At 40.0% G+C, this 21,209-nt stretch overlaps 1 protein-coding gene across 1 annotated transcript; it reads left to right on the forward strand.

The window, feature by feature from the left end:
* Positions 1-4,246: 4,246 nt before the first annotated feature.
* Positions 4,247-20,421, forward strand: smad1 (SMAD family member 1). The gene is made up of 7 exons (XM_023404214.2): positions 4,247-4,372; positions 12,386-12,969; positions 15,147-15,410; positions 15,520-15,636; positions 17,320-17,541; positions 17,791-18,047; positions 18,813-20,421. Exons 2-7 carry the CDS (start codon positions 12,570-12,572, stop codon positions 18,954-18,956), a joined length of 1,404 nt encoding a protein of 467 aa, XP_023259982.1. The 5' UTR covers positions 4,247-4,372; positions 12,386-12,569; the 3' UTR covers positions 18,957-20,421.
* Positions 20,422-21,209: the final 788 nt, after the last annotated feature.

Here is a 21,209-nt window from a genome sequence, read left to right on the forward strand (position 1 = left end):
TTTGGCTGAGGTTTGTGAGCCTGTAACCTTCCTGTCCAGAGATGGACATTGTCTTTTCCTGGGCACTGACCTAGCCTTTCATAGGAGATATCTAGGGGTGGAAGGGAAGCAGAAGAAGAACCAGAACCGAAACCAAGCAGCTAGCATAGCTTCATGCCTGCAAGCTGCAGCAGAACCACACAACACCTGGACATCCCTCATTTGGAAGTTGAATCCAGGCTGAAGTCTTCTACATTCTTGTAATGTTTTAAGCAACATTTTAGATACTGAAATACTGAAATAGAAATCACATGGTTGTGATGAAGATATCTGTTACATCTCCCCATGCCTTCTCATGGCTTTAGATTCACAGGGTACTTATCTGTTTCAGCTACAGGTGGCCTAAGGCTGGCTTATGAAGTGACATGTACTAAAATTGAGAGTGTTAGACAGCAGAGAGATGGGAAGGATCTGACCCCTCTGTTGCCATTTTCTTTCCCATAAGTGGTTGGAGTCTTGCTGTGTGATGGCTCAACAATGGGGATTGTCATCTAAATGCATCCACATTCACGTCTTGCTACTACACCAAAGGCCAATCTAAGGATAGGAAATAACAGAAGCCTCCTTGTGTCTGGTCAGAATATGTATGAGCACATAATTTGTGTTATTACTGTCACCTTCACCAGGATAGCAATATTCTGTATGAATAATCACAGTGAGATGCAACCAGTACGGTATCATCTGATATAGCCATTACGAGAAAGAAGGACCCTTTTTTATAAACATTCGGGTACCTTCCTTGCCACTGATATAATAATAACTACATGAGCAAGGTAAATAGGCAAAGGTAATTCATCTTTAGTGGTCACATAAACCAGATCCAAGCAACTCCATTAGTGAGTTTGTGTGATGTGAAATAGAATTTAGTTCATCTTATCCACTTTGAAAATGCAAATATTTGCATCGTGCCTGCTGTATATGCTGTATAGACAGAATAGCAGACACACTCATGTCAAGTAATCAAATTTAGTTTCAGGGGATTTGGGGTGTAACAGAAAAAGGAGCAACAGTTTAATCTGACTATTGCAAATTATATAGCAAGATACAACATTATAAGCAGTGCTACAGCTACCACTAAGTACACTGAGGTCTTACCTTTTTTTCTAGGAATTATGGGGCTTTAGTAAACTGTCAGGAGTTTACATGATGCAGCTAAATATTAAAAAACGGGTGGATATTTTATAGGCTTATTCCAGCATTTAGTAGGCTTAATGTATAGGGCAAAGTAAATGTATTTAAGTAAATAAATAAAGGATTTAGGCCTATTATTACCCCAACGGAATTGTATGGTGTCCTAGCAAAGGTCCTGGGTAAAAGCATGACTGATTTAGCAGTTCTTAGTTCTGGATGTCCTTTGAGCAAAATATCCATAATAGAAAACAGTGGTGGAAAAAGCAGCAGATCCTTTATCAACCCACTTTATACCCCAGTGGAAAGCTTCAGATGGGCCTATAATAATGCATAATGCTTTGTGATCTGATCATATGTTTGTGTGTAGCATTTTACTCTATAAAGTAATCTACAAAGTAACTATAACTGGTACTATAGCTGACAGATAAATGTAGTGGGATTATTTGCTGTGCAGTAAAACTATAAAGTAGCACAAAATAGAAATATCTCAAATAAAGTACCTCTAAAGTGTATTATGATGTACTTTCTCAGTGATTTACCTCTTATGTATATATTTTCTATGTATTGTATAATATAGTAAACTTAACTTAACCAACTAGCTTTGGGTTTTTGACTTTTGGTCTGTGTGTTAAATCACTTGAGAGACAGAACTAAAACACAGCTCTACACCATGTGAGTGAAATATAAACTAAAATAGCCTAATTGAGTTTTTAAAACTAGATTTTAACACAGCCCCTCTCTTGGGGCTGTACGATAAAGGATCTGTCAGTTGATGTTCCACTTTCAAAGAAATTTTCAATTCAATCAGATTATGTAGACCCGAGTAAACTTGGAACTTTTAGGGCCCCTCAAGGGTCTGGGGCAGTTAACTGCAATTTGTTAATCCAGCCTTGACTTTGTTACGTTTCACCACTGATAGTAATCCCATGTTATATACAGTCCACTGGGTGATTACATTTATGAGATAAAATGAGATAAAATACCATAAAGCCTGATAGTCTGAATAAACTCAGGAGCCCCCTCTACTACTATTGGCCACTCTACCTACTACTCGCTCCCCCTCTACTGTCTGTGGTCTAATGAATGTGCAGCTGCCTATTCTGGGTTTGTGTCTGGGTTTATGTGTGTGTGTATTAGAGGGGAATCCTTACAATAAAAAAGTTAGAGGAGCTTCTTTTTATTCTTACCCATCCCCATCCTCATCATCATCATCATCACCGCCCCTCCCTCCCCCTCTTCGCACTGTTTTCCCAGATTTATTCACGTGCAGCTCGCTCCCGCCTTACTCAGACATTCTGTCGCCAGCGCCGTGACGTCACCTGCGCCAGGAGCCTCCTCCGCTCTAAACGGTTTCCCTCCGCCTGTACTCAAGATAATCTAGTCCCCCTCACCGCGGCAACCCTGAACTTGACTGATTAACTCGCTAAATAGTAAAAAGACTTTGAGGATTTTTTAAAATGAAAATTTTATTATTTGATGGCATGTTTCTTTGTTAATGTTAAGTAATTACCGCATATTTAAGCTCATGCACATAAGTAATAGGCTAATATTCATGTTAAAGCCTATTTACCATAAGAAACGCCTGTAGTGAATGTTCGTGAGTAGGCTACTTTATGGTATTTTTTTTAGATGCTATATTATATTTGTAGAGCCTGGTTAATTAAATAGCAGGTGTATGGATAATTAACTAATCGTTTTGTTATTATTTTTAAAGAAAAAATGCCAAAAGAATTTGCTCCACTCTTCCAGCTTCTCAAATGTGGGATTTTAATCTCTTTCTGTGTTATACATGATTATGAAGTGAAGATCTTTAGGTTTTAGATTATTAATCACAATTAAGTCACCATGGACTTTTAAGAAATTATAACTTTTTCACTATTTTCTGACATCAAGCAACAATCAAGGAAATAATTGTCAGATTAATCAATCATGAAACCAATCATTAGTTGCAGGCTTGCAGCCATGCTTGTATAGCATTTTAACTTTTTTATTTTCTGTGTAAGTGTATTTTCATCTATAAGGACTGCTTGACATTTTAATGTAGTTAATGTAGTTTGTGTTCTGACGTTCTCCTTTTTGTGATGGAGAATTCACATTTTTGTCTCTGTCTTGGTCAGATAACATATAACCTATTACATCACAAACTATTTTGAATTCTTCTTAAATGTGTCACAATGAACTGATTTAGCGCACTTGTAAATGACACTTCATGTCCTCTGCTGCCACTGCTGCACTGCCTGACTGCTATTTTCATGCATTATCATGCATTATTGATGAGATGGTCTGAAGACCTGTTGGAAGTTTCACTCTTGACATTGCAAAATTATGCCTCCATATACCCACCACAGGAAAGACCTGTGTCATGTCTGAGCTGGTTGTGTGTATGTGCGTTACTGTCTTGAGGTGGGAAGTTGAAATGATGGCATGTGTAAGCATGTTCCTGTGCTTACACTGTTCTTGGACACTTTTGTTCTCTTGACAACATAAATAGTGCTTATCATATCACAATCAAAGCAAAGCTGGAACTAAGAGAAAGGCTAAATGTGGTGCAGTTCAGGCGTTCACAACAGATAAGCCTACACCTCAGAGTTGTTTTTTCAGTTTAAACTACTGTAAGAGCTTACTGTCCAAAGTTTGAAGAACTCTTAAATTTAGTTAGAATAGAGAAGAATGACTGAATGTTTCTAAATGGGCCATTTCACAGTTTGAAGTTACATAGCCTGTGTTTGAGACTGATTGTCTGGTAGGCTAATTAATGTTTTGTACTATTTAAGATGATTTTGTTGTATTTGAAAAGGGTTGAGGGTCCATACTTTGCATGGAACCTCTGAAATGAAGAGACCCCCTTTCTCCTTTCCTTCTCTCAAACAAGCAACATTTCACCCCACTGCAACCAGCAGTTTTTGCAGCAACAAACTCAGACATCTGAAAAGAAACTCTCCTTCTAAATTAGCGAGAGAAAAACGCATTGTTCCACAGTTATGTAATCCATTTCCACACGGTGAATGAAGATATTAGACGTGTGAAAAGTAGGTCTTGTTATTGTCGGGACTGCATCCCGCGGCGTGATACTGGCGCTCAGCGGAGGGTGAGACGGCTCCGCGACTCACTGACGCCAGGCCGAGCAGACCGAAGGCAGGCAGAGAGAGTACACAGGAGGAGACAGAGATAGAGAGAGAGGGGGCTGCAGTGAAAGAAAAAGGTACTGTAAACTTTTGATTTCGTTTATAACATGCTAAATGAAAAGTTTGTTTGTCTGTATTTTCTCTCGTAACAGTGTGCATGGCCACTGTTGTAAGGAAGTAGATCCAAACGGGTCACCAACTCAACAATGTATCTACTTGGCAGCTTCAAACTTTTTTTTTTCTTCCTTTTACTCCCAGTATCAGACTGGGGTTTCAAATTTAGCCACATTTGCATGAAGGTGTAAACTAATTTCCCAGGCTACGTGTTAAAAACAAGTGTTTTGATAAAGAACTATCGTAATCTTGTAGTAATGTAAGCTAACTTACTGTATATTGTGTCAAAACTAAGTTCCAGTAAGAATGCTGTAGAAAGGCTGCTTTGAACACTTAAAAGCACCATCAGCTGTGTTTAAGTCACCCTGAAGCATGCATCAGTACAAGCATATGTAAGTGTAAACTATGTGGTGGCTTCAGCAGGGAATATGGGTTATTCTGCTGCTGTTAAACACATGGTGTAGGGCGTTAAGCTACAGGATGTGGAATGGTAGGTTATTTCTTTGTGTTAAGCATTTTCTAAAATAATAAATGTTAATCAGTGGTGAAAATTTACCATCACAACTTCCTTAAGTCTAAGATGATGTCTTCAGGTTGCCTGATTTGTATGTCCAACTGTCTAAAACCAAAAGATATTGAATATGTAACGATATAAAACCATGATCAGCAAATCCTGACATTTTGAGAAGCAAGAAACAGCAGATAATTAGCATTTGTACTAGAAAAAAAGGACATAAATTGTTAAAAATTCAAAATTGTTGATTCATTTTCTGACAGTCAGCTAATCGATTAACTAATCATTTCAACTCTTTGCCATATGATAGTGGTTTAGTGGTAAACACATGGTTTACTTCTTTTTGGCTTGTTAAACTACAGGAAATGGATGGTTGGGTGGCCTTTTTTTAGCTTTCACATGTTAATGATCAATTTTTTGATGCTACTAATTAGTGTATTATGAATAAGGAAGTATATATGCAGTATATTACCCCACACTGGTTACAAATCCACATGCCAGTCTCTTACATATTGTTGGTTTCCTTTCTCTACTGTCTTCTGGCTGCTGCAGACTCACTGAGGCTATTTCAACTGGTGCATTGGAGTGCTTCACAGGACATGTGTCCCATGTGTGTGTTTGTAGTTATGTCAATGTGTTTATGAATCTGTTTGTCTGTGTAAGTGTTTATGTGAGAGAGGGACAAAGGGGGAGAGAGAGAGAGAGACTAAGAGAGAGACGTACAGCAGCTAAGGCTAGATCTCTTGACATTATTGAAGATGACATATCAGATTACCTAAAGGACAGGAATTTGTCCTTGTCCGTGATTTACTTCCATTTGTTTTATTGTTCTGTGTTGTCAAGGTATGCAGCTTTAAATTCTGTATGAAATAAAACAAATGGTGTTCCTATAGGACTGAAATGAGGATGACGGCTCTTTATTAAATGGATATGCAGATATGATTGGCTTTTATGAGCGTAATTCCCTTTTTTATACATGCAAATCATAGCATAAACAATTTATTTGCCTCGGTATACCTCAGTCAAACATTAGTCTTATTAATGCCTATCTATATAGCTATCTATAATCATAGCAAAGGTAAAAACTACTCAACTACAAGGTGTAAATATAGGTTAGCAGCATTCCTGTATCCAGAGAGTCAGTCACAACAGTAGTGAGCAACGTCAAAACCCTCCCGTTTGTCTGTACGGTCAGGACAACATAGCCTGCCATGTGTCGGGGTGAGGTGTCCACCCTAACACAACACTAACCCAACACTGAGTGCCAAGCATGGTTGACATAGCTGCTTGAAACCCCATGTGTTTGCTAGTTATGTCTACAGTCATGTGTGGACTGCTATGTCTGGGACATAAAGAATCTGATCCCAGTACAGCCCCACTAGGTCTGGACAATACTGACCACACAGAGTTTTTTTTACAGTGTTTTCCGTATGGTACATGAAGTGATGTGGTAGCTGGTTTCCATTCACTTGTGTTATAGTGAAATCTTTACTAGGCCAGGGCTGTGGATGTATTGGTGTTTGTGAAGAAAAGTGACCCCAGTGAGTTTAAGGAGCCTGTCAGGTCAATGCCATGTCTAGCCCGTAAGGGCACTTCATGTCTGACTGTGGTTATTTCAGGCTTTGCTCTTTGTATGACTGTGGCAAAAATCTGCATAGTCTGGCCATTGAACCTCAATACTTTTCTCAAACAGGACGAGCTGACGTATCAGCCAGTGTTAGGTTATTGGAGATATGTTATTGTACATGTTTGCCAATGATTATAAAGAAATTGCAGTTAAAATGACATGGTCATTACATATTGTACTCACAATTTTTTCATAACAAAATTAAAGGAATCCCTTTTTAAAAAATGGGTTTTCGTTGTAGCACTGAGTGTCAAAAATTGTCAAATGCTAAAAGCTGGCATCAAACTACAGATCAGATTTGCAATCCTTTGTGAACATTTTTTGATCAGATAGTCCCTGGTTTAAAGTAATATTTAGCCAATTTCAGAATATTTTATACAGGCAAGGGTCATTTACAGTTACCAACTAATTATTCAATCAATTGTTTATATTTGTCAAAGTAAGGAATTGGAAAAATTATTGTTTTGGTGTCTGCACTGGAACTCACTATCATAATAATCAAAATTTCAGACCTGACTCAGCCCTTATTTTATTGCTGATAAGATAAGTCAGTTTTTTCAGTGGTTAGGAATAAAGGCAAAGGGATATTGAACTTTGCCGTAGCTGTTTTTCCAATGATGCTTTCATACCTCATGGCTGAATTGCCATGATTTCTATTTGTGAAAAGGCATATATTGCATCCTTGTAGTGTCACTATTTACTCAGTAATGACTCTTGAAGGCACTTAATCCAGAAGTGCTCAGTGAAGAGACAAGATATACGAGTGTTCTCAATCTCTCTCTCTCCAAAACACTCACTCTGTCTTAGATCTCTGGCTTTGCAGTCACTCTCTCCCTCTCTCTCCCTCTCTGCACCATTCCTCCTTTCTCTTTTTCTCTCTCTCTTTATCTCTCTCTCTCTCTCTCTTCCTGCACTCCTCTGTTTATAGCCAGTGACTCCAATGAGCGGGGGGCTAATGGAGGCCCCATCCAGGACCCTGCTGATAAATAATGTAGCTTCTTTATAATGCTCCGTCCCTGGGGAGGGTCCAGAGAGCATCATTACTGCCTCCTCATCCTACACAGCCCAGGCCTAAATTGATTAACAGACACTGGAGCGGTGCAAAATGATCCATGGGGCTAGTGTAGTGGCTAACAGCTCGCACCAGGTGGGTCAAAGCCTCCGCCTGTCAGTGTCGCATGATCCCACTCTGTGCTCCCATTAGCCTCAGATGGGCTAACTGATGGCCATAACAAGGCACCCTTAACACAACAGTGAGACAGTGTTGCTTGGACTCGGCTGAAGGGAATGTTGAGGGTTTGTCAGGGGGGCAAAATTGCCAAAAATCTATCAGTTTCCGCTTGTCACTTGTGAGGATTTGGTGGTTTTCTTTGTCTAGTGTGACTGTACTCTGAATATCTTTGGTTTTTAGACTTTTTGACACGATTAATTAAGGAAATAATGAGCAGATTAAATAATGAAAGTAAGCATTAGTTGCAGGCCTAGACCAATTAGTTATTTAAGTTAATCAGCCAATTCACTGGTTTTAGCTTCTCAAATGTGATGCTGCTTTTTCTGTTTTATAAATGAAATTAAATACATTTGTGTGGACAAAACAAGCAATTTGAAGATGTCACCTTGGGAAGTTGTAAGGGGATTTTTCACAGATTTTTGACAGCTGTTTTTCCAGTTGGAAAACAACTGAGCCAATCAGAGGTTTGTAGGTGGGATTAAGAATCAGGATGTCATCTTCTTGGGCCAGAGTCAGAAAAATAGCTTTGTCCATAAAAAAAAAAAAAAAAAAAAATAGCTCCACGAAGATGGAAACAAGAATTGATGAGATCAGTGCAGCTGTACAGTTTGTTGCTTGTCAGTTCACAGAAATCTGCATTTTGCCTGCAATATTAACGTCTCTTAACTGCTAACAGAAATCAGCTAATATTAACACAACTGAGACTCAAACTACTGAATGAAAGATCTTTCACAAAGTGTGTGCCAGAATTTTCTCTGAAGAGCTTTTACTTTTCATTTTGATTAGATTTAAAACAAACGTACTGTATTCACTATATATTTCTTAAGACAATCTTCAAAACTGCCTCCATGTGAACACAAATTTTATAAATAGTATAAAGTTTCAGGGAATGATTCTGAAATCTGGTGCTCAAAAACGCAAACATGCGCACATCCCAGTCTATGCATAGGTATAGGAACAGGGAGACACAATGGCGCCTTTATGTTTTGACTGCCTCACAGACAACTGTAAACTAGCATTGTCCAAAGAAGCAGCACAAAGACATATCAGACCCTTTAAATAAGCATGTGGTCAGGCCATCAGTCAGATGTTACTAACTGTCATGGTTGGAAATATCCAAGAGATATGGTCTCCAGCTGCAGCTAAAGGACAGCAGAGGATTGTGAAGCCTGCTCCAAATGTAACAGTACAGAACTTTCTGGAATCTTCCATCTGAAATGGATTAAAGCTCGTCTTTGTGTGTTAGTCCTGAACTTGTGCTGATAGTGCTAGCTGTCACTGAGAGGCCATCAAAGCAGCTCTGTGGCTGGAAGTGGATCAAAACGACTCCCTCTGTGTCTGGGTGGTGACCCTGATACAAACGTGATGTTTCTGTTTTTGCCTTTATGAACTATATGTTTTATTGTTATGCTCCACATTCAGCTCTGAATTCTGTGTTTTGCTTTGTGCGAAGATGTGCTCTGAGTCAGTTTTGCAAAAGACACTGTCAAGGTCGCTGTATAGTGGTGCATCAGATTTTAGAGATTCCCCCCATAATACTCAATTTAAAATCAAGTGATCTGATGAAATCTACAACCTATAACAGTAGCCAGCCAGCACCAATAATGGGTAGGACTTTTCTGGGACCAACAGACATGTGTCGAAAGTAGGTATCAAACGTCTGGTCAGATTTACAATCTTGTTTACTGTGTCTTTGACCAGATGTTTCCTGATTTAAATTTTAAAAAGTAAGCCTTCTCTGTTAAATGCAAAAAGGTGTTATCTAGTATGTTTTGTTTGTTAATTTTTTTCAAATATATGTATTATATAACATGTTGTATGAAAATGTTGCCATTTGCCTATTTCTGGGTGTTTTTATCTATTTACGTTTCTGTCTCCTATCTCTCTCAAGTCACCATTCAATGTAGTGTAGGCCTTCAACATAAAAAAGTGGAAAAAAAAGACCCTGAGAAATTGTGATGGAAATTTGTCTGAGTCCTTCTTTTTGTATCAATATCCATCACTTATATAGGGAGTCGTTTGTATATGAAGTTTGAGAAATCCAGCTACTTCAATGACTGAACACCTATGACATTTCTGACCCTTTCTCCCCCATTTTAACTGTTTTACTACAAATGAAAGAAAGAGGTCAGAGTTGGCCAGTTAAGGAAACCATTTTCTCTCCTACCCCCCATCTGAAGAAAATCCTGCTGTTCTCAGCAAGAGGAAGTGATGTCGCTGCTGTGCTGGAGATGACAGATATGAAGACATAACTACGCAGCCTGTTTCCTGCCTCTCTGATGGTGGAGAATAGTAGTCTTATGATGCTATAGCAGGGTGTGATATCATAGTTGGGTCTTGAGACACAAGAGAAATCAGTTTTGAAATATGATTTTCCTTATTCTCTCACACACACACACACACACACACACACACACACACATATAGACACACCCCCGCCCACTCATATGTCTCTCCCTCATTTGTTAGTGGTTCAGCGTCACTTTTGATTAGCCCGTTGCAACTTGCAGTTTTCCAGTGAGTGTAGTGGTTGGCAGTAGTAAGTGCGTCCACAACACACATGCATTGTAAACTGCACCTGTTCACCCCCCCCCCCCCCCCCCCCCCGGTTGTCAGTGTGATACAGCCTACACATGCAGTAGCTGACAAAGATAGAAATTGCTATTCATCCCATAATCTGAAGGGCCAAGAATAACTACAGAGCAGTCTTAATGATGTATTTGTTCCTGCGCGTAGGAAATCCAATATACTGCAGGCTTTACTGTCAGAGAGTGATGCATCCTCACCCGTGAGTCAGTACAGATAAAAGGTGGAGAATTTCTGACAACCTGTTTATTTGAATCTGGGATTGCATCTGAACATTTATGTGCAGCCAAACCTCAACCGTAACTATGTTTTATCTCCCTAATTGCATTCAGAAAAACTTGAAAAGAAGGTTGAACTGGAAGAGCTCAATGCACTCTTGTTTTCCCTTTTAACAGCTAGAATGCGTGCACCTCCTGGCTACTGAATTGCTCCTGTGGGACTCAAGTGAATGGGCACATTTATCCTGGGGTCCACATGCACTTCCTTTTTATTGTCCCACACATTGCCAGATTCCTGCCCAGTACCAGTGTTTGTTGGTTGGTGGTGTTAAAGCTCTAGAGAACATTTGCCTCAGCAGGCTGCCCATTGAAAGTCTCCTTCCTCTGAAATTTAAAAGACTCTTCATATCTTCCATATAATTGACTAATGGTTTGCAGTTATATCAAGTCAAACTATAAGAAGGCAATAAGTAAAGTCAATTATTTGCAAGAAGCTTAAAAATGTTCATAATTGATTAATTGTTTAAGTCACTTTGAAGCAGAAGTACTAAAAATTAACTGGCTCCAGACGGATAATGAAAATAATTAATTTTAATTAACAAATTGATTAAGGTATGATTTCATAGTTATTATATTTGATTGTTCATGTTATTGTGGTCATGCTCTGCATATTGATGAGTGAACGTGAAGTAGCACAATCATAACTTCTGAAAAAACTTAACTAAATCTGGTGTTAATAAATCTTTTGTCATGAAATTAATTGACTATTATTTTGATATAAGATCACTTGTAAGTTGCTCTGGATAAAAGTGCCTGCCAAATGACTAAATGTAAGAGTAAGATTAATTGTTTAGGTCATTTATCAGCTAACAGTGTCGAACATTTGCTGGCTGTAGCTTCTCAGATGTGAGGGTTTGTTTCCTTTCTCTGTTTTATGAAATGTTATTGTATGTGGATGTGGGAAATTGTAAATTGTAATTATTTGAATTGATTATTTGAAACATGGATTAATTGATAATGAACATTTCCTACTAAAGCTGAACAAATTGGTTTGTTAAAGTATAGATATATAATTGACAGAAATTTACATCACAGTAAAATGGATATTTGTTCTGTGATGGTCAGAAAAAAGGAAAAACTAAGAACTCATAAGAAAAAAGGCAATTTGAAGACGTTACTTTGGACCCTTTCTTTTATGACATGTTATGGCCGAAACAATTACTTAATTGAGAAAACGATGACGAGTATAGTAGATGCACTAATGTTGAAGGGTTAAGTTGCGGATAGATTTTAGCTACCATAAGAAATACATGTTGAAGAAATGACCAGGATGACAGATTTAACCCCCCAAAGAGTGAATCAGGTGTTAAACCTGCAGGCCAAATTCATATAGGTTGTGTCAGCTGCATACTTTACGCAAAGTAATTTGCTGTAAATGATTTAAGCGAGTGGTGGTAATGTGACAAGCCATACGGACAGGAAGCTATCTGCAGAATGTCTAGTTGGGACTTATGTTCACAGGAGGGCGTCTGTTGTGACTCCTCTGCCAGTTTCCCTGAAGCCATGACTGACATGGCTGTAACAACTATAACTGACATCATCACCTCATCAAGGATTTTCCTGGTGAGACATCAGCGTGAATGAAGTATAAGGAGAAGAGGTCAATGTTCACCTTAGTTGCAGTAACTTTGTGAGGGAGAGGACACTGCCGGCTGAGCTGATCTGTAGAATCGTGTTTGAAATCTCTTTTGAAGGAGATTTTTACTCACAGATGCTTACCTGCCTCTCCTTTTCTTTTAGGAAGTGGCTGTCAAGAGGACCTGACCTGACATCTAGAAAGCTGAGGATTATCTGAAAAAACAAAAAACAAAACCAAACACTTAAGTAGTATATCACCCTTTGTCTTCTGAGACTGGACTGTCGCTGCACTGCTCACACTTCCTTTTGGACTTAAGGGAGCGGGGAGGAGGGCGGCTTGTCCATCATGAACGTCACCTCACTCTTCTCCTTCACCAGCCCGGCGGTCAAACGGCTGCTGGGTTGGAAGCAGGGAGACGAGGAAGAGAAATGGGCTGAAAAGGCTGTGGATGCTTTGGTTAAGAAACTGAAAAAGAAGAAGGGAGCCATGGAGGAGCTGGAGAGGGCTCTCAGCTGCCCAGGTCAGCCCAGTAACTGTGTGACAATCCCCCGTTCCCTGGACGGACGGCTGCAGGTGTCCCACAGGAAAGGTCTGCCACATGTCATTTATTGTCGGGTGTGGCGCTGGCCCGACCTGCAGTCCCATCATGAGCTGAAGGCCCTGGAGTGCTGCGAGTACCCCTTTGGCTCCAAACAGAAGGATGTGTGTATCAACCCCTACCACTACAAACGAGTGGACAGTCCAGGTGAGTTATACAATTCTGAAATAACTAGGGATGTACGAATATATGTGGATATTGACCTGAAGTACGTTGACCATGATGTGACCGATCCACATTAAATATAGATTCTTTGACAATGTTAGTATTACAATAATTAATCCATGGCCCCATGTTATCCTACAATAAAATCATTCTAAAGAGTTTTTCACTTTATGGTATTCAGATTTTAAATGAGGGGGGAAAAAAGCACTTGTATTGAATCATAAATCTGTACCAGCAGACACCCTAAAATGAGGTATCAGATTCAGTATCAGTAGAGATGGAGAGAGTTGCAGGAGTGGAAGGATCAGTGTATCTATAGAAATCATAATTATATTACCAAAAAAACACTTTAAAATTTTACTTTTTGATTAGCTTTCTGAGTATGTAGAAATCTTTTCCTGTACTCTAATGACTTCTGCTGATATTCACTTATTCAGAAGGCAGCAGATGAAAGACAACAAATTAAAATCCAATATAAATTCTAATCATAATAGATAAAACCCTTTCCAACACTGTACAATAAAAGAAATAAAGAGACAATACAAGTAAGAAAAAACACTCAAGAAGAGATTTAGAATATGATACTAACCTAGCCAAATATCCTCGGGCAGGTCACTTCTGAGCCTCGGGCTTTGACTGCAGAGGTAGTGGAGAAATGAGACAAATCAAACACTATTTGGCCTCTTACTAACAGAAACTGAGGGTCAGCTGACAAGATAGAAACAGCTGTGTGCACGGTGCTTGGTGTGTAAAGGGACGTGTGTGTGTGTGTGTGTGTGTGTGTGTGTGTGTGTGTGTGTGTGTGTGTGTGTGTGTGTGTGTGTTCCTTCATGTGTGTGTGGAGCAGGAAATTCCATCCGGGGGAGAATGAGGGCTTTGTTTTGGGCATGGTCTGTACTGCAGGCCCTTCTTTTTTTTTTCCCTTTTTTTCCCAACATTTATGCACACATGTAGACACACACAGGCACACACACTCCCGTACTTGCACGCGTGTTACTAAAACGAGGATACAAACACACCCATGACTGCACGCACAGTTTCTCTGAGGATGGCTGGAAAAGGAAGCCGGTCACACAATGGGAGGAAAGAGTTGTTGCCTGCCTCGCACACTTTTTGTTTTAGCAGCGGGTGGAAGACGGGGGGGCTGAGGTGATTCAACCCAAGAGCACCTGTCTGTCCACACTACCACCCTCCTCTCCCCTTCTGTCCACCCACCTACAAACACACACATCCTGTCAATCTCCCCTCACTATTCTACCAAGCACCACAGCTGTCTGCCTGCTCTACATGTAACCTTTGAAATAAACTGCTACACTGATGCACTGGCCCACTGCAGCACACATGGTCTACCTGCAGGAACAGCAGCGTGGGCCCCGTCTAACATTTCAGCACCAGCTTTATTTATCTGCACAAGTATTTATAGGCACAAGTGGAGCGTATCTCTGTGGTTTGTATGTACTGCACCTGAATAGCCTTCACATCAGCAAGGACATTTACCCTAAGTGATGAATTCCTCAAGAATGGCTCGTGTCAAAATGTCTTTTCTGAGCAGAAACCTGAGAGTCTGGGCCAAATACTGCTGGCTAAGACCAACAGGCTGGAAGCCGACATTTTAAAAAATGCAGGGACATCTGCGCTCAGAATGTTCAATCATGAAAAGTGCCAGAAAGAGATTCATTTATTATCTTGGATTGAAATAAGTGAATTCATACTGAATGTGTATGTGAAGATTTTGCATATGTGTGATTGTACACAATGTCTACAGTGCAGAAAGAATTAGATGATTAGTTATTACATAGACGGATATAGAGATATAAGTTCTTCATTACATCCAGTGGGCAGTTGAAGTGGCACAGTGGCCAAGTCACATAAATCACAGAACAATGAGATAAGAACATTCAAGGAGGTATGTAAGATGCAAAATACAATAAAATTCACAAGTAATAAGAAATTAAACAAAATGAAATTACATTTTCATAAAGAAAATGAACTAAAAACTAAGAAACAAAATTTAAAAACGAGTGTCATTTTCTAACTTTAATATGTATAGAATGCACACTGTGTCACATCAGTGTTATGTTTACTCATTGGTAGATACGTTTATAAAAGGATTTGTAAACTTGTTTTGACCATTTTTATATCTCTCTGTCTCTCCTCAGTGCTGCCACCTGTGTTGGTACCGAGGAACAGCGAGTTCAACGCCAAGCATACAATGCTGCCTCGCTTCCGCAATCCTCTACAACAGAACGAGCCGCACATGCCCCAGAATGCCACCTTCCCAGAGTCCTTTGCTCAGGCCAACACAATGCCTTTCCCGCACTCGCCAGGAAACAGCTACCCAAACTCGCCGGGAAGTGGCAGCAGCGCCACTTTCCCTCATTCACCATCCAGCTCTGACCCCGGCAGTCCATTCCAAATGCCAGGTGAGACCCGACAGTAAATTATCTTCCACTTGTCGTCATTTTCGTCTATACTGAACAACAACAACAACAACAACTCACTTCTCTTTGTTCTGCCCCCTTCTTTATGCAGAGACTCCCCCTCCTGCCTACATGCCCCCAGAGGAGCAAATGACTCAGGATTGCCCCCAGCCAATGGACACCAACCTCATGGCTCCACCCTTGCCTCTAGAGAGTAACAATCGGGCAGGTAACCATGGCAGTTACTATCTCTCTCTCACATGCACACTCAGACATACGCACACACCCGTCCTTGTGTTCACAGTGATATCATCCACATAAAGCTGTCTGCACCTGCTCGCCTTGATCTGCAGGTGCAAAGATTTCTGGGAAGGCTGGTTATTTTTAAAGGTATTTTTTTCCTGTGCTCAAACTCCAAATACAAAAAAAGAACATCAGTGGGGTTATTATGCCATATCCTGTCAGATAAAACCGGAACAGTGTGTGGAAAAGGATCTGTTAGTTTTCAGTGAGGCTTCGTCTGTGTGTGTGAGCCCAGGGGAAGCTCAAAGACTCAGCAAATTAAGCTAGGCCTCAGAGCACTTTTATGAGGCCTATAAAAGCCGGGGCTTATGTCATCTCTGCGGGTGGTAATGACTTAAAACTCGTTAATGTTACGATTCACTAATTCCCTCCAACTTTCAGATCTGAAATTCAGTGCAATAATTGCTGCGATCTCGACTTTGTGGCTTTAGCTTTATTGTGTTGGACAGACACATCTGAACATGGCATTCATGAATTTGTAATATACTATGCAATGGACATGTATTGGTCTCCAGAGTCATTTGATTTAAAGGAAAATTCTGTCATATTAGTAATTGTGTTGGTGATCATTTCTATTGGTAATATTAAGAGTGTACTCACCAAGTTAATTGCTATACCTGGAAACATGGCACCATTTCGAAAAAGAAATGGATGGAGGAACGATGGAGGAAGACACTCGAGTAGTCAGGTGATCAGACAGGTTTTAAACAAACCCCCAAACCGGTTTGAAAATGAAAACAAAGGCAAATTTTAAAATGTTACTCAAATTGTCTAATGTTAACATCAGTTTACAGACCAACATTCTGTCGTACCATACTTGCCGTACTTAGTAAACACAAATTTCCCATGCAATGAGGGATTATTGTTGAGATTTTTAAGTTCCTCACTTTTGGTTTAACCTCCAATCTAAATATCCAAATATCATCATGCACTCAAGGCCCAGAGATTCTGCCCACACATGGTGACAGCAATAGCGGGAATAGCTGTTGAAATGTTTGTTGGAAGTGGGAGTATGGGGAGTTTTTAAGTTCTTTTCCACAAGCTGCATCCTGTAGAGGGGAGTGGGTCTCTATTGTAGGCCAGCTCTGGGAAGAGGACAGACAAAACACACCTGCTAGCCAGTACCACGCTACAGAGGAAGTTTGGGAGAAGTATGTGCTTAGATAAACATGATTTATTCCTCTCTCTCAGAGAGGGTGAGGCCAGCTGGCACTGGCTCTCCCTCAGATAGCAGGCACAGAGAGCATAGCCAGGCCCCTTCTATTGACTGTTAGCCTGCTCAATAAAGGCTGGCACAAAGATCACAGACAGTCTGCATGCTTTCGGATGCATCTGCATTGATTTTGGTCATCGTAAATGCACACAAATGTAGCCAGTGTGTCCTATTTGTTTATTAAAATTATTGTTACGGGCTGCAGGGGACAATTTGGGAAAAATAATTGCACGGGTGAGTAGGATTTACAGCCGAGCCTCCGATGGCATCAGTGGATCCTGGCAGTTTGTCTGCACAAAGGAGTCTTAAATGTATATTAAATGTGTCTGCCTCTGTCTCTGGATCGACGGTGTACTCAGCTCACTCTTGTGACCTATTAATTTGTTTCCTGCGCAGATGTGCAGCCTGTGGCCTATGAGGAACCCAAGCACTGGTGCTCTATTGTTTACTACGAGCTCAACAATCGTGTCGGAGAGGCGTTCCAGGCATCCTCTACCAGTGTGCTTGTCGATGGCTTCACAGATCCCTCCAACAACCGCAACCGATTCTGTCTCGGCTTGCTCTCCAACGTCAACCGCAACTCCACCATTGAGAACACCCGGCGGCACATCGGCAAAGGTGCAGTATGTAAAGCCCATCAATGTCTACGTGCACTGCCTGTTAGCAGACGAGACTAAATCAATTTATTTTGTCAATACAGATTGGGATCAAGAAAAGAACTGAACTATGACAACAAATTGAATGAACATTGTCATGTATTGATTTTATATTGACCACAATGATGTTTTGGGGCCTTTTTTCTTTGAGGATGACAAAACTGCTGCGTCTTCGGGTGACCAGTCTTCATCCTCTCTTGCTTCCTCATAGGTGTCCATCTGTATTATGTCGGTGGGGAGGTATACGCAGAATGTCTGAGTGACAGCAGTATCTTCGTCCAGAGTCGTAACTGTAACTACCACCATGGCTTCCATCCCACAACTGTGTGTAAGATTCCCAGCGGCTGCAGCCTGAAGATTTTCAACAACCAGGAGTTTGCTGAGCTGTTGGCCCAATCCGTCAACCACGGCTTTGAGGCCGTTTATGAGCTCACGAAGATGTGTACCATTCGCATGAGCTTCGTTAAGGTAAGCTGGTCAGAGACGAAAAACCAAGAATAGTATACATTTTTTTGCACTGCCTTATGCTAATATTGAACTTATTATAGAGTACTGTGTTTCCGCTGGCTATCGGTTGAGTCTATTCTAATAGATAAAAGTATTTACTTTTGTTGTAAAACGTCATAATTTTTAAGTTTTTATTTTACAAGAAAGGAATCCCAACAAAAATCTGACTTACAAATAACATCTGCAGTATAAACATTAAAATTTCACTGTCTCAGTGCATATTGTCAAATTTTCTCAGCAGAAAATATCAGAATATACTGCTCACTCCAGTGTAGTATAGTATATTCTGAAAGCAAAGCATTCAATGACTTTTGGATGTTTTGAGGCATAAAACGCGCAGGACTGGACCAAGTTAAAACTTCCAAAATGTTTGTTTTCAAGTGGAAGAGTGGACAATGTGTTTCACCTATGCTTCATTAGGCTGAATTATTTTGTTTGTGCAGCCCTTTCTTGACTTTTTTTCCCTTTTCATTGTGTGTAACCATCCCCCAATTGAATTATACTGCTGTGCCGGAGTCTTAATTTATTTATTATCTTATTGACCAGGGGAAAAACAGTTTAGAATGAGCTGATCCTTTTAAAAGAAATCTTTGTATTTTCCAGTCAAAATCTTAATGTTCATGCTGGATAGTCCAAATTATGTGAAGTGAATACATTTTAAAAATGAGGAGAAAGAAGAACAGCTGCGTCCCCATCCTTATCCTAATGTGTTTCCAAATGTTCCAGGGCTGGGGAGCAGAGTACCACCGCCAGGATGTGACCAGCACACCCTGCTGGATTGAGATTCACCTGCATGGTCCCCTGCAGTGGTTGGATAAGGTGCTAACCCAGATGGGCTCCCCCCACAACCCTATATCCTCCGTCTCCTAGGCTTCAATGTCCTCAGCCCTGTGGCTGTCCATACCCCAGCATTTTGGTATAAGTAGCAAGAATAGGGGCTAACTGGTCCCAGACTGGTTTGTGGTTCAGTCAATAACTGATAGAGGTTTAGACTAAAACATTGGCTGATCTGGGACCTCAAGGGTCGGGTGGGTTGTTAAATAGGTTGGTTTGTTCTCTACTTGAAGGACGTCTGAATTGGGCACATTTACAGACTGGGAGAGGAGTAAGTAAAGTGAGCGTGATGAAACTGGAAGATACTTGATCTTTGTGACCAACTGTAATAATTAGACCATCACACTCATCATGACGCAAGTATCCTCCCTGATCTTGCTCCCACAACGTCTCTTTTTCATTGTTCTATTATTCTGACTCATAACTAGTTTGCATCTAAATATTCCCTCAAAAATCCAGATATACGTGTGTAGTTAAAAGAACTATGGGACATTCCAGGTCACCGAAATTGCAGTTAGCAGCTGTTTTCTGTCTGACTGTAATGAGGCTGGCATGAAATGTACTTACGACATGTACAAAGTTAGCAGGGACTTGGAGGATGATGAGTATGACTGAAAATTTTAATCATCTCCAGACACTTAAACTAGTATGCTGTTTCCTCTAAGTGTTTTTTTTTTAGGTTAATAAATTAAAGCAGTGTAAAGTTATTATAATGAAATCCCATATCACAAATCATGAAAAATAATATGAGGGCAAATTAAGGGGAGTTTTAGAGTTTAGGGTGGGGTTTAGTGTGGGGCATGGCACTAAAAGGGCATTTCTGACATAAAAGACTAATGTTTAAATGTTGCTCATCTTGTGTTACACTCGTGTTTCAAATGACTTTAAAAAAAAAAAAGAAATAGTGTTTAGATATATTCACTATTAGAATATGTGCTGTGCAGTCTGGTTTTGCGAAGCATAGTTTGGTTAGAGTAGTGCTACACATTTACGACTGGTAGCTAAACATCACATGAAGCAGAGGCAAATACAAGTGCAGTTTAGTTTGTCCTTTGCTGTATACTCTGCAGCAAAATCAAATGTGTCAAATACGGAGTCACATTGAGGACATAAATATTTCAGTGACTGTGCTTCTTTCTCTTATTACATTGACTGAGCAAAACTTGTTAAATGACTGTTATGGGAAAATGTTGAGTATTCAAATTTAAATTGTTGACTGAGAAAAGGGTATCAGTTCCTGATGTCCCAAGATGATTTTTTTTTTTTTTATAAAATGCAGATTTTGTCATTCAATTCTTTTATGCTTTGAGCAGTTCTTTGCTATTAAACTGTTATACTCTTTACATTCTTTTTGTATTTTTGAACGTTTTCTGTTTTTGTCTGCACTTTTGTTTTTGTTTTTTTTCTCTCCTGCTCAGTAAAGCTCCCAGAAAAGCAGTTTTATTCCATGAATATCAAGTCTCTACTGGAAGATTCAATAAATTTGTTTCATTACTTGCAACATGTCTGTCTCTTTTATGAACACTGTGTCAGGATATGCGTTTGTGCTTGTGTGTGTATGTTTGTGTGTCTTTATGTCCGTCTCTGTAATTAAAGGCCACCCATGGTAAGAAAATACGTGTCATGCTATTGTCAGGAACTTTCAAAAACATCAACCACTCTGAGAGAGTGAGAGAGAGAGAGAGTGAGAGAGAGAGAGAGAGAGTGAGAGAGAGAGAGAGAGAGTGTGTGTGTGTGTGTGTGTGTGTGTGTGTGTGGGAGTAGACCTTCAATTAGAGAGGCACAACAATTACAAGTGCATCTGAAAGCCGACTGCACTAATGTTGAGCATAATTGCATTTTCCAGTAAGTTGCATGCAAAGGCATAAAATCATGTGTTTTCCTTTGTTTTATGGGACACATTGTGACAGCACTGAAGCAGTCAGAGCAATCTTACAGGAAGCTCCCCTGGAAATCGATGACTGAAATATGTGTGTGTGTGTGTATTTTTCTGCGTGCAGGAGTCTTATTCGACTGTACATGTGGGTGGTATGGTTACACAGTGGTTAGTATTGCTGCCTCCCAAGAGTTTGCATGTTTTTCCCAAATTCCACAGACAAGCACATCAGGTGGAGCGGAGACTCTGAATGTCTATGACTATAAGGAGTGTTCATCTAACCGTCGTGTCACAGGCCTGTGATGTACTAAAGCTCCATCTAAGGTGTCTCCTATTGTCCAATAATTAGTGGGTAGAACTATCCACCTGTAAAATAAACTTGTAAACAATTAGAGATTGGAAAAGTAAGTGAA

This window comes from Seriola lalandi, unplaced genomic scaffold (genome assembly GCF_002814215.2).
Source record: "Seriola lalandi dorsalis isolate HSWRI2012SDOR001 ecotype SW California unplaced genomic scaffold, Sedor1 jcf7180002054234, whole genome shotgun sequence".
In the NCBI taxonomy this organism is placed as follows: Eukaryota; Metazoa; Chordata; class Actinopteri; order Carangiformes; family Carangidae; genus Seriola; species Seriola lalandi.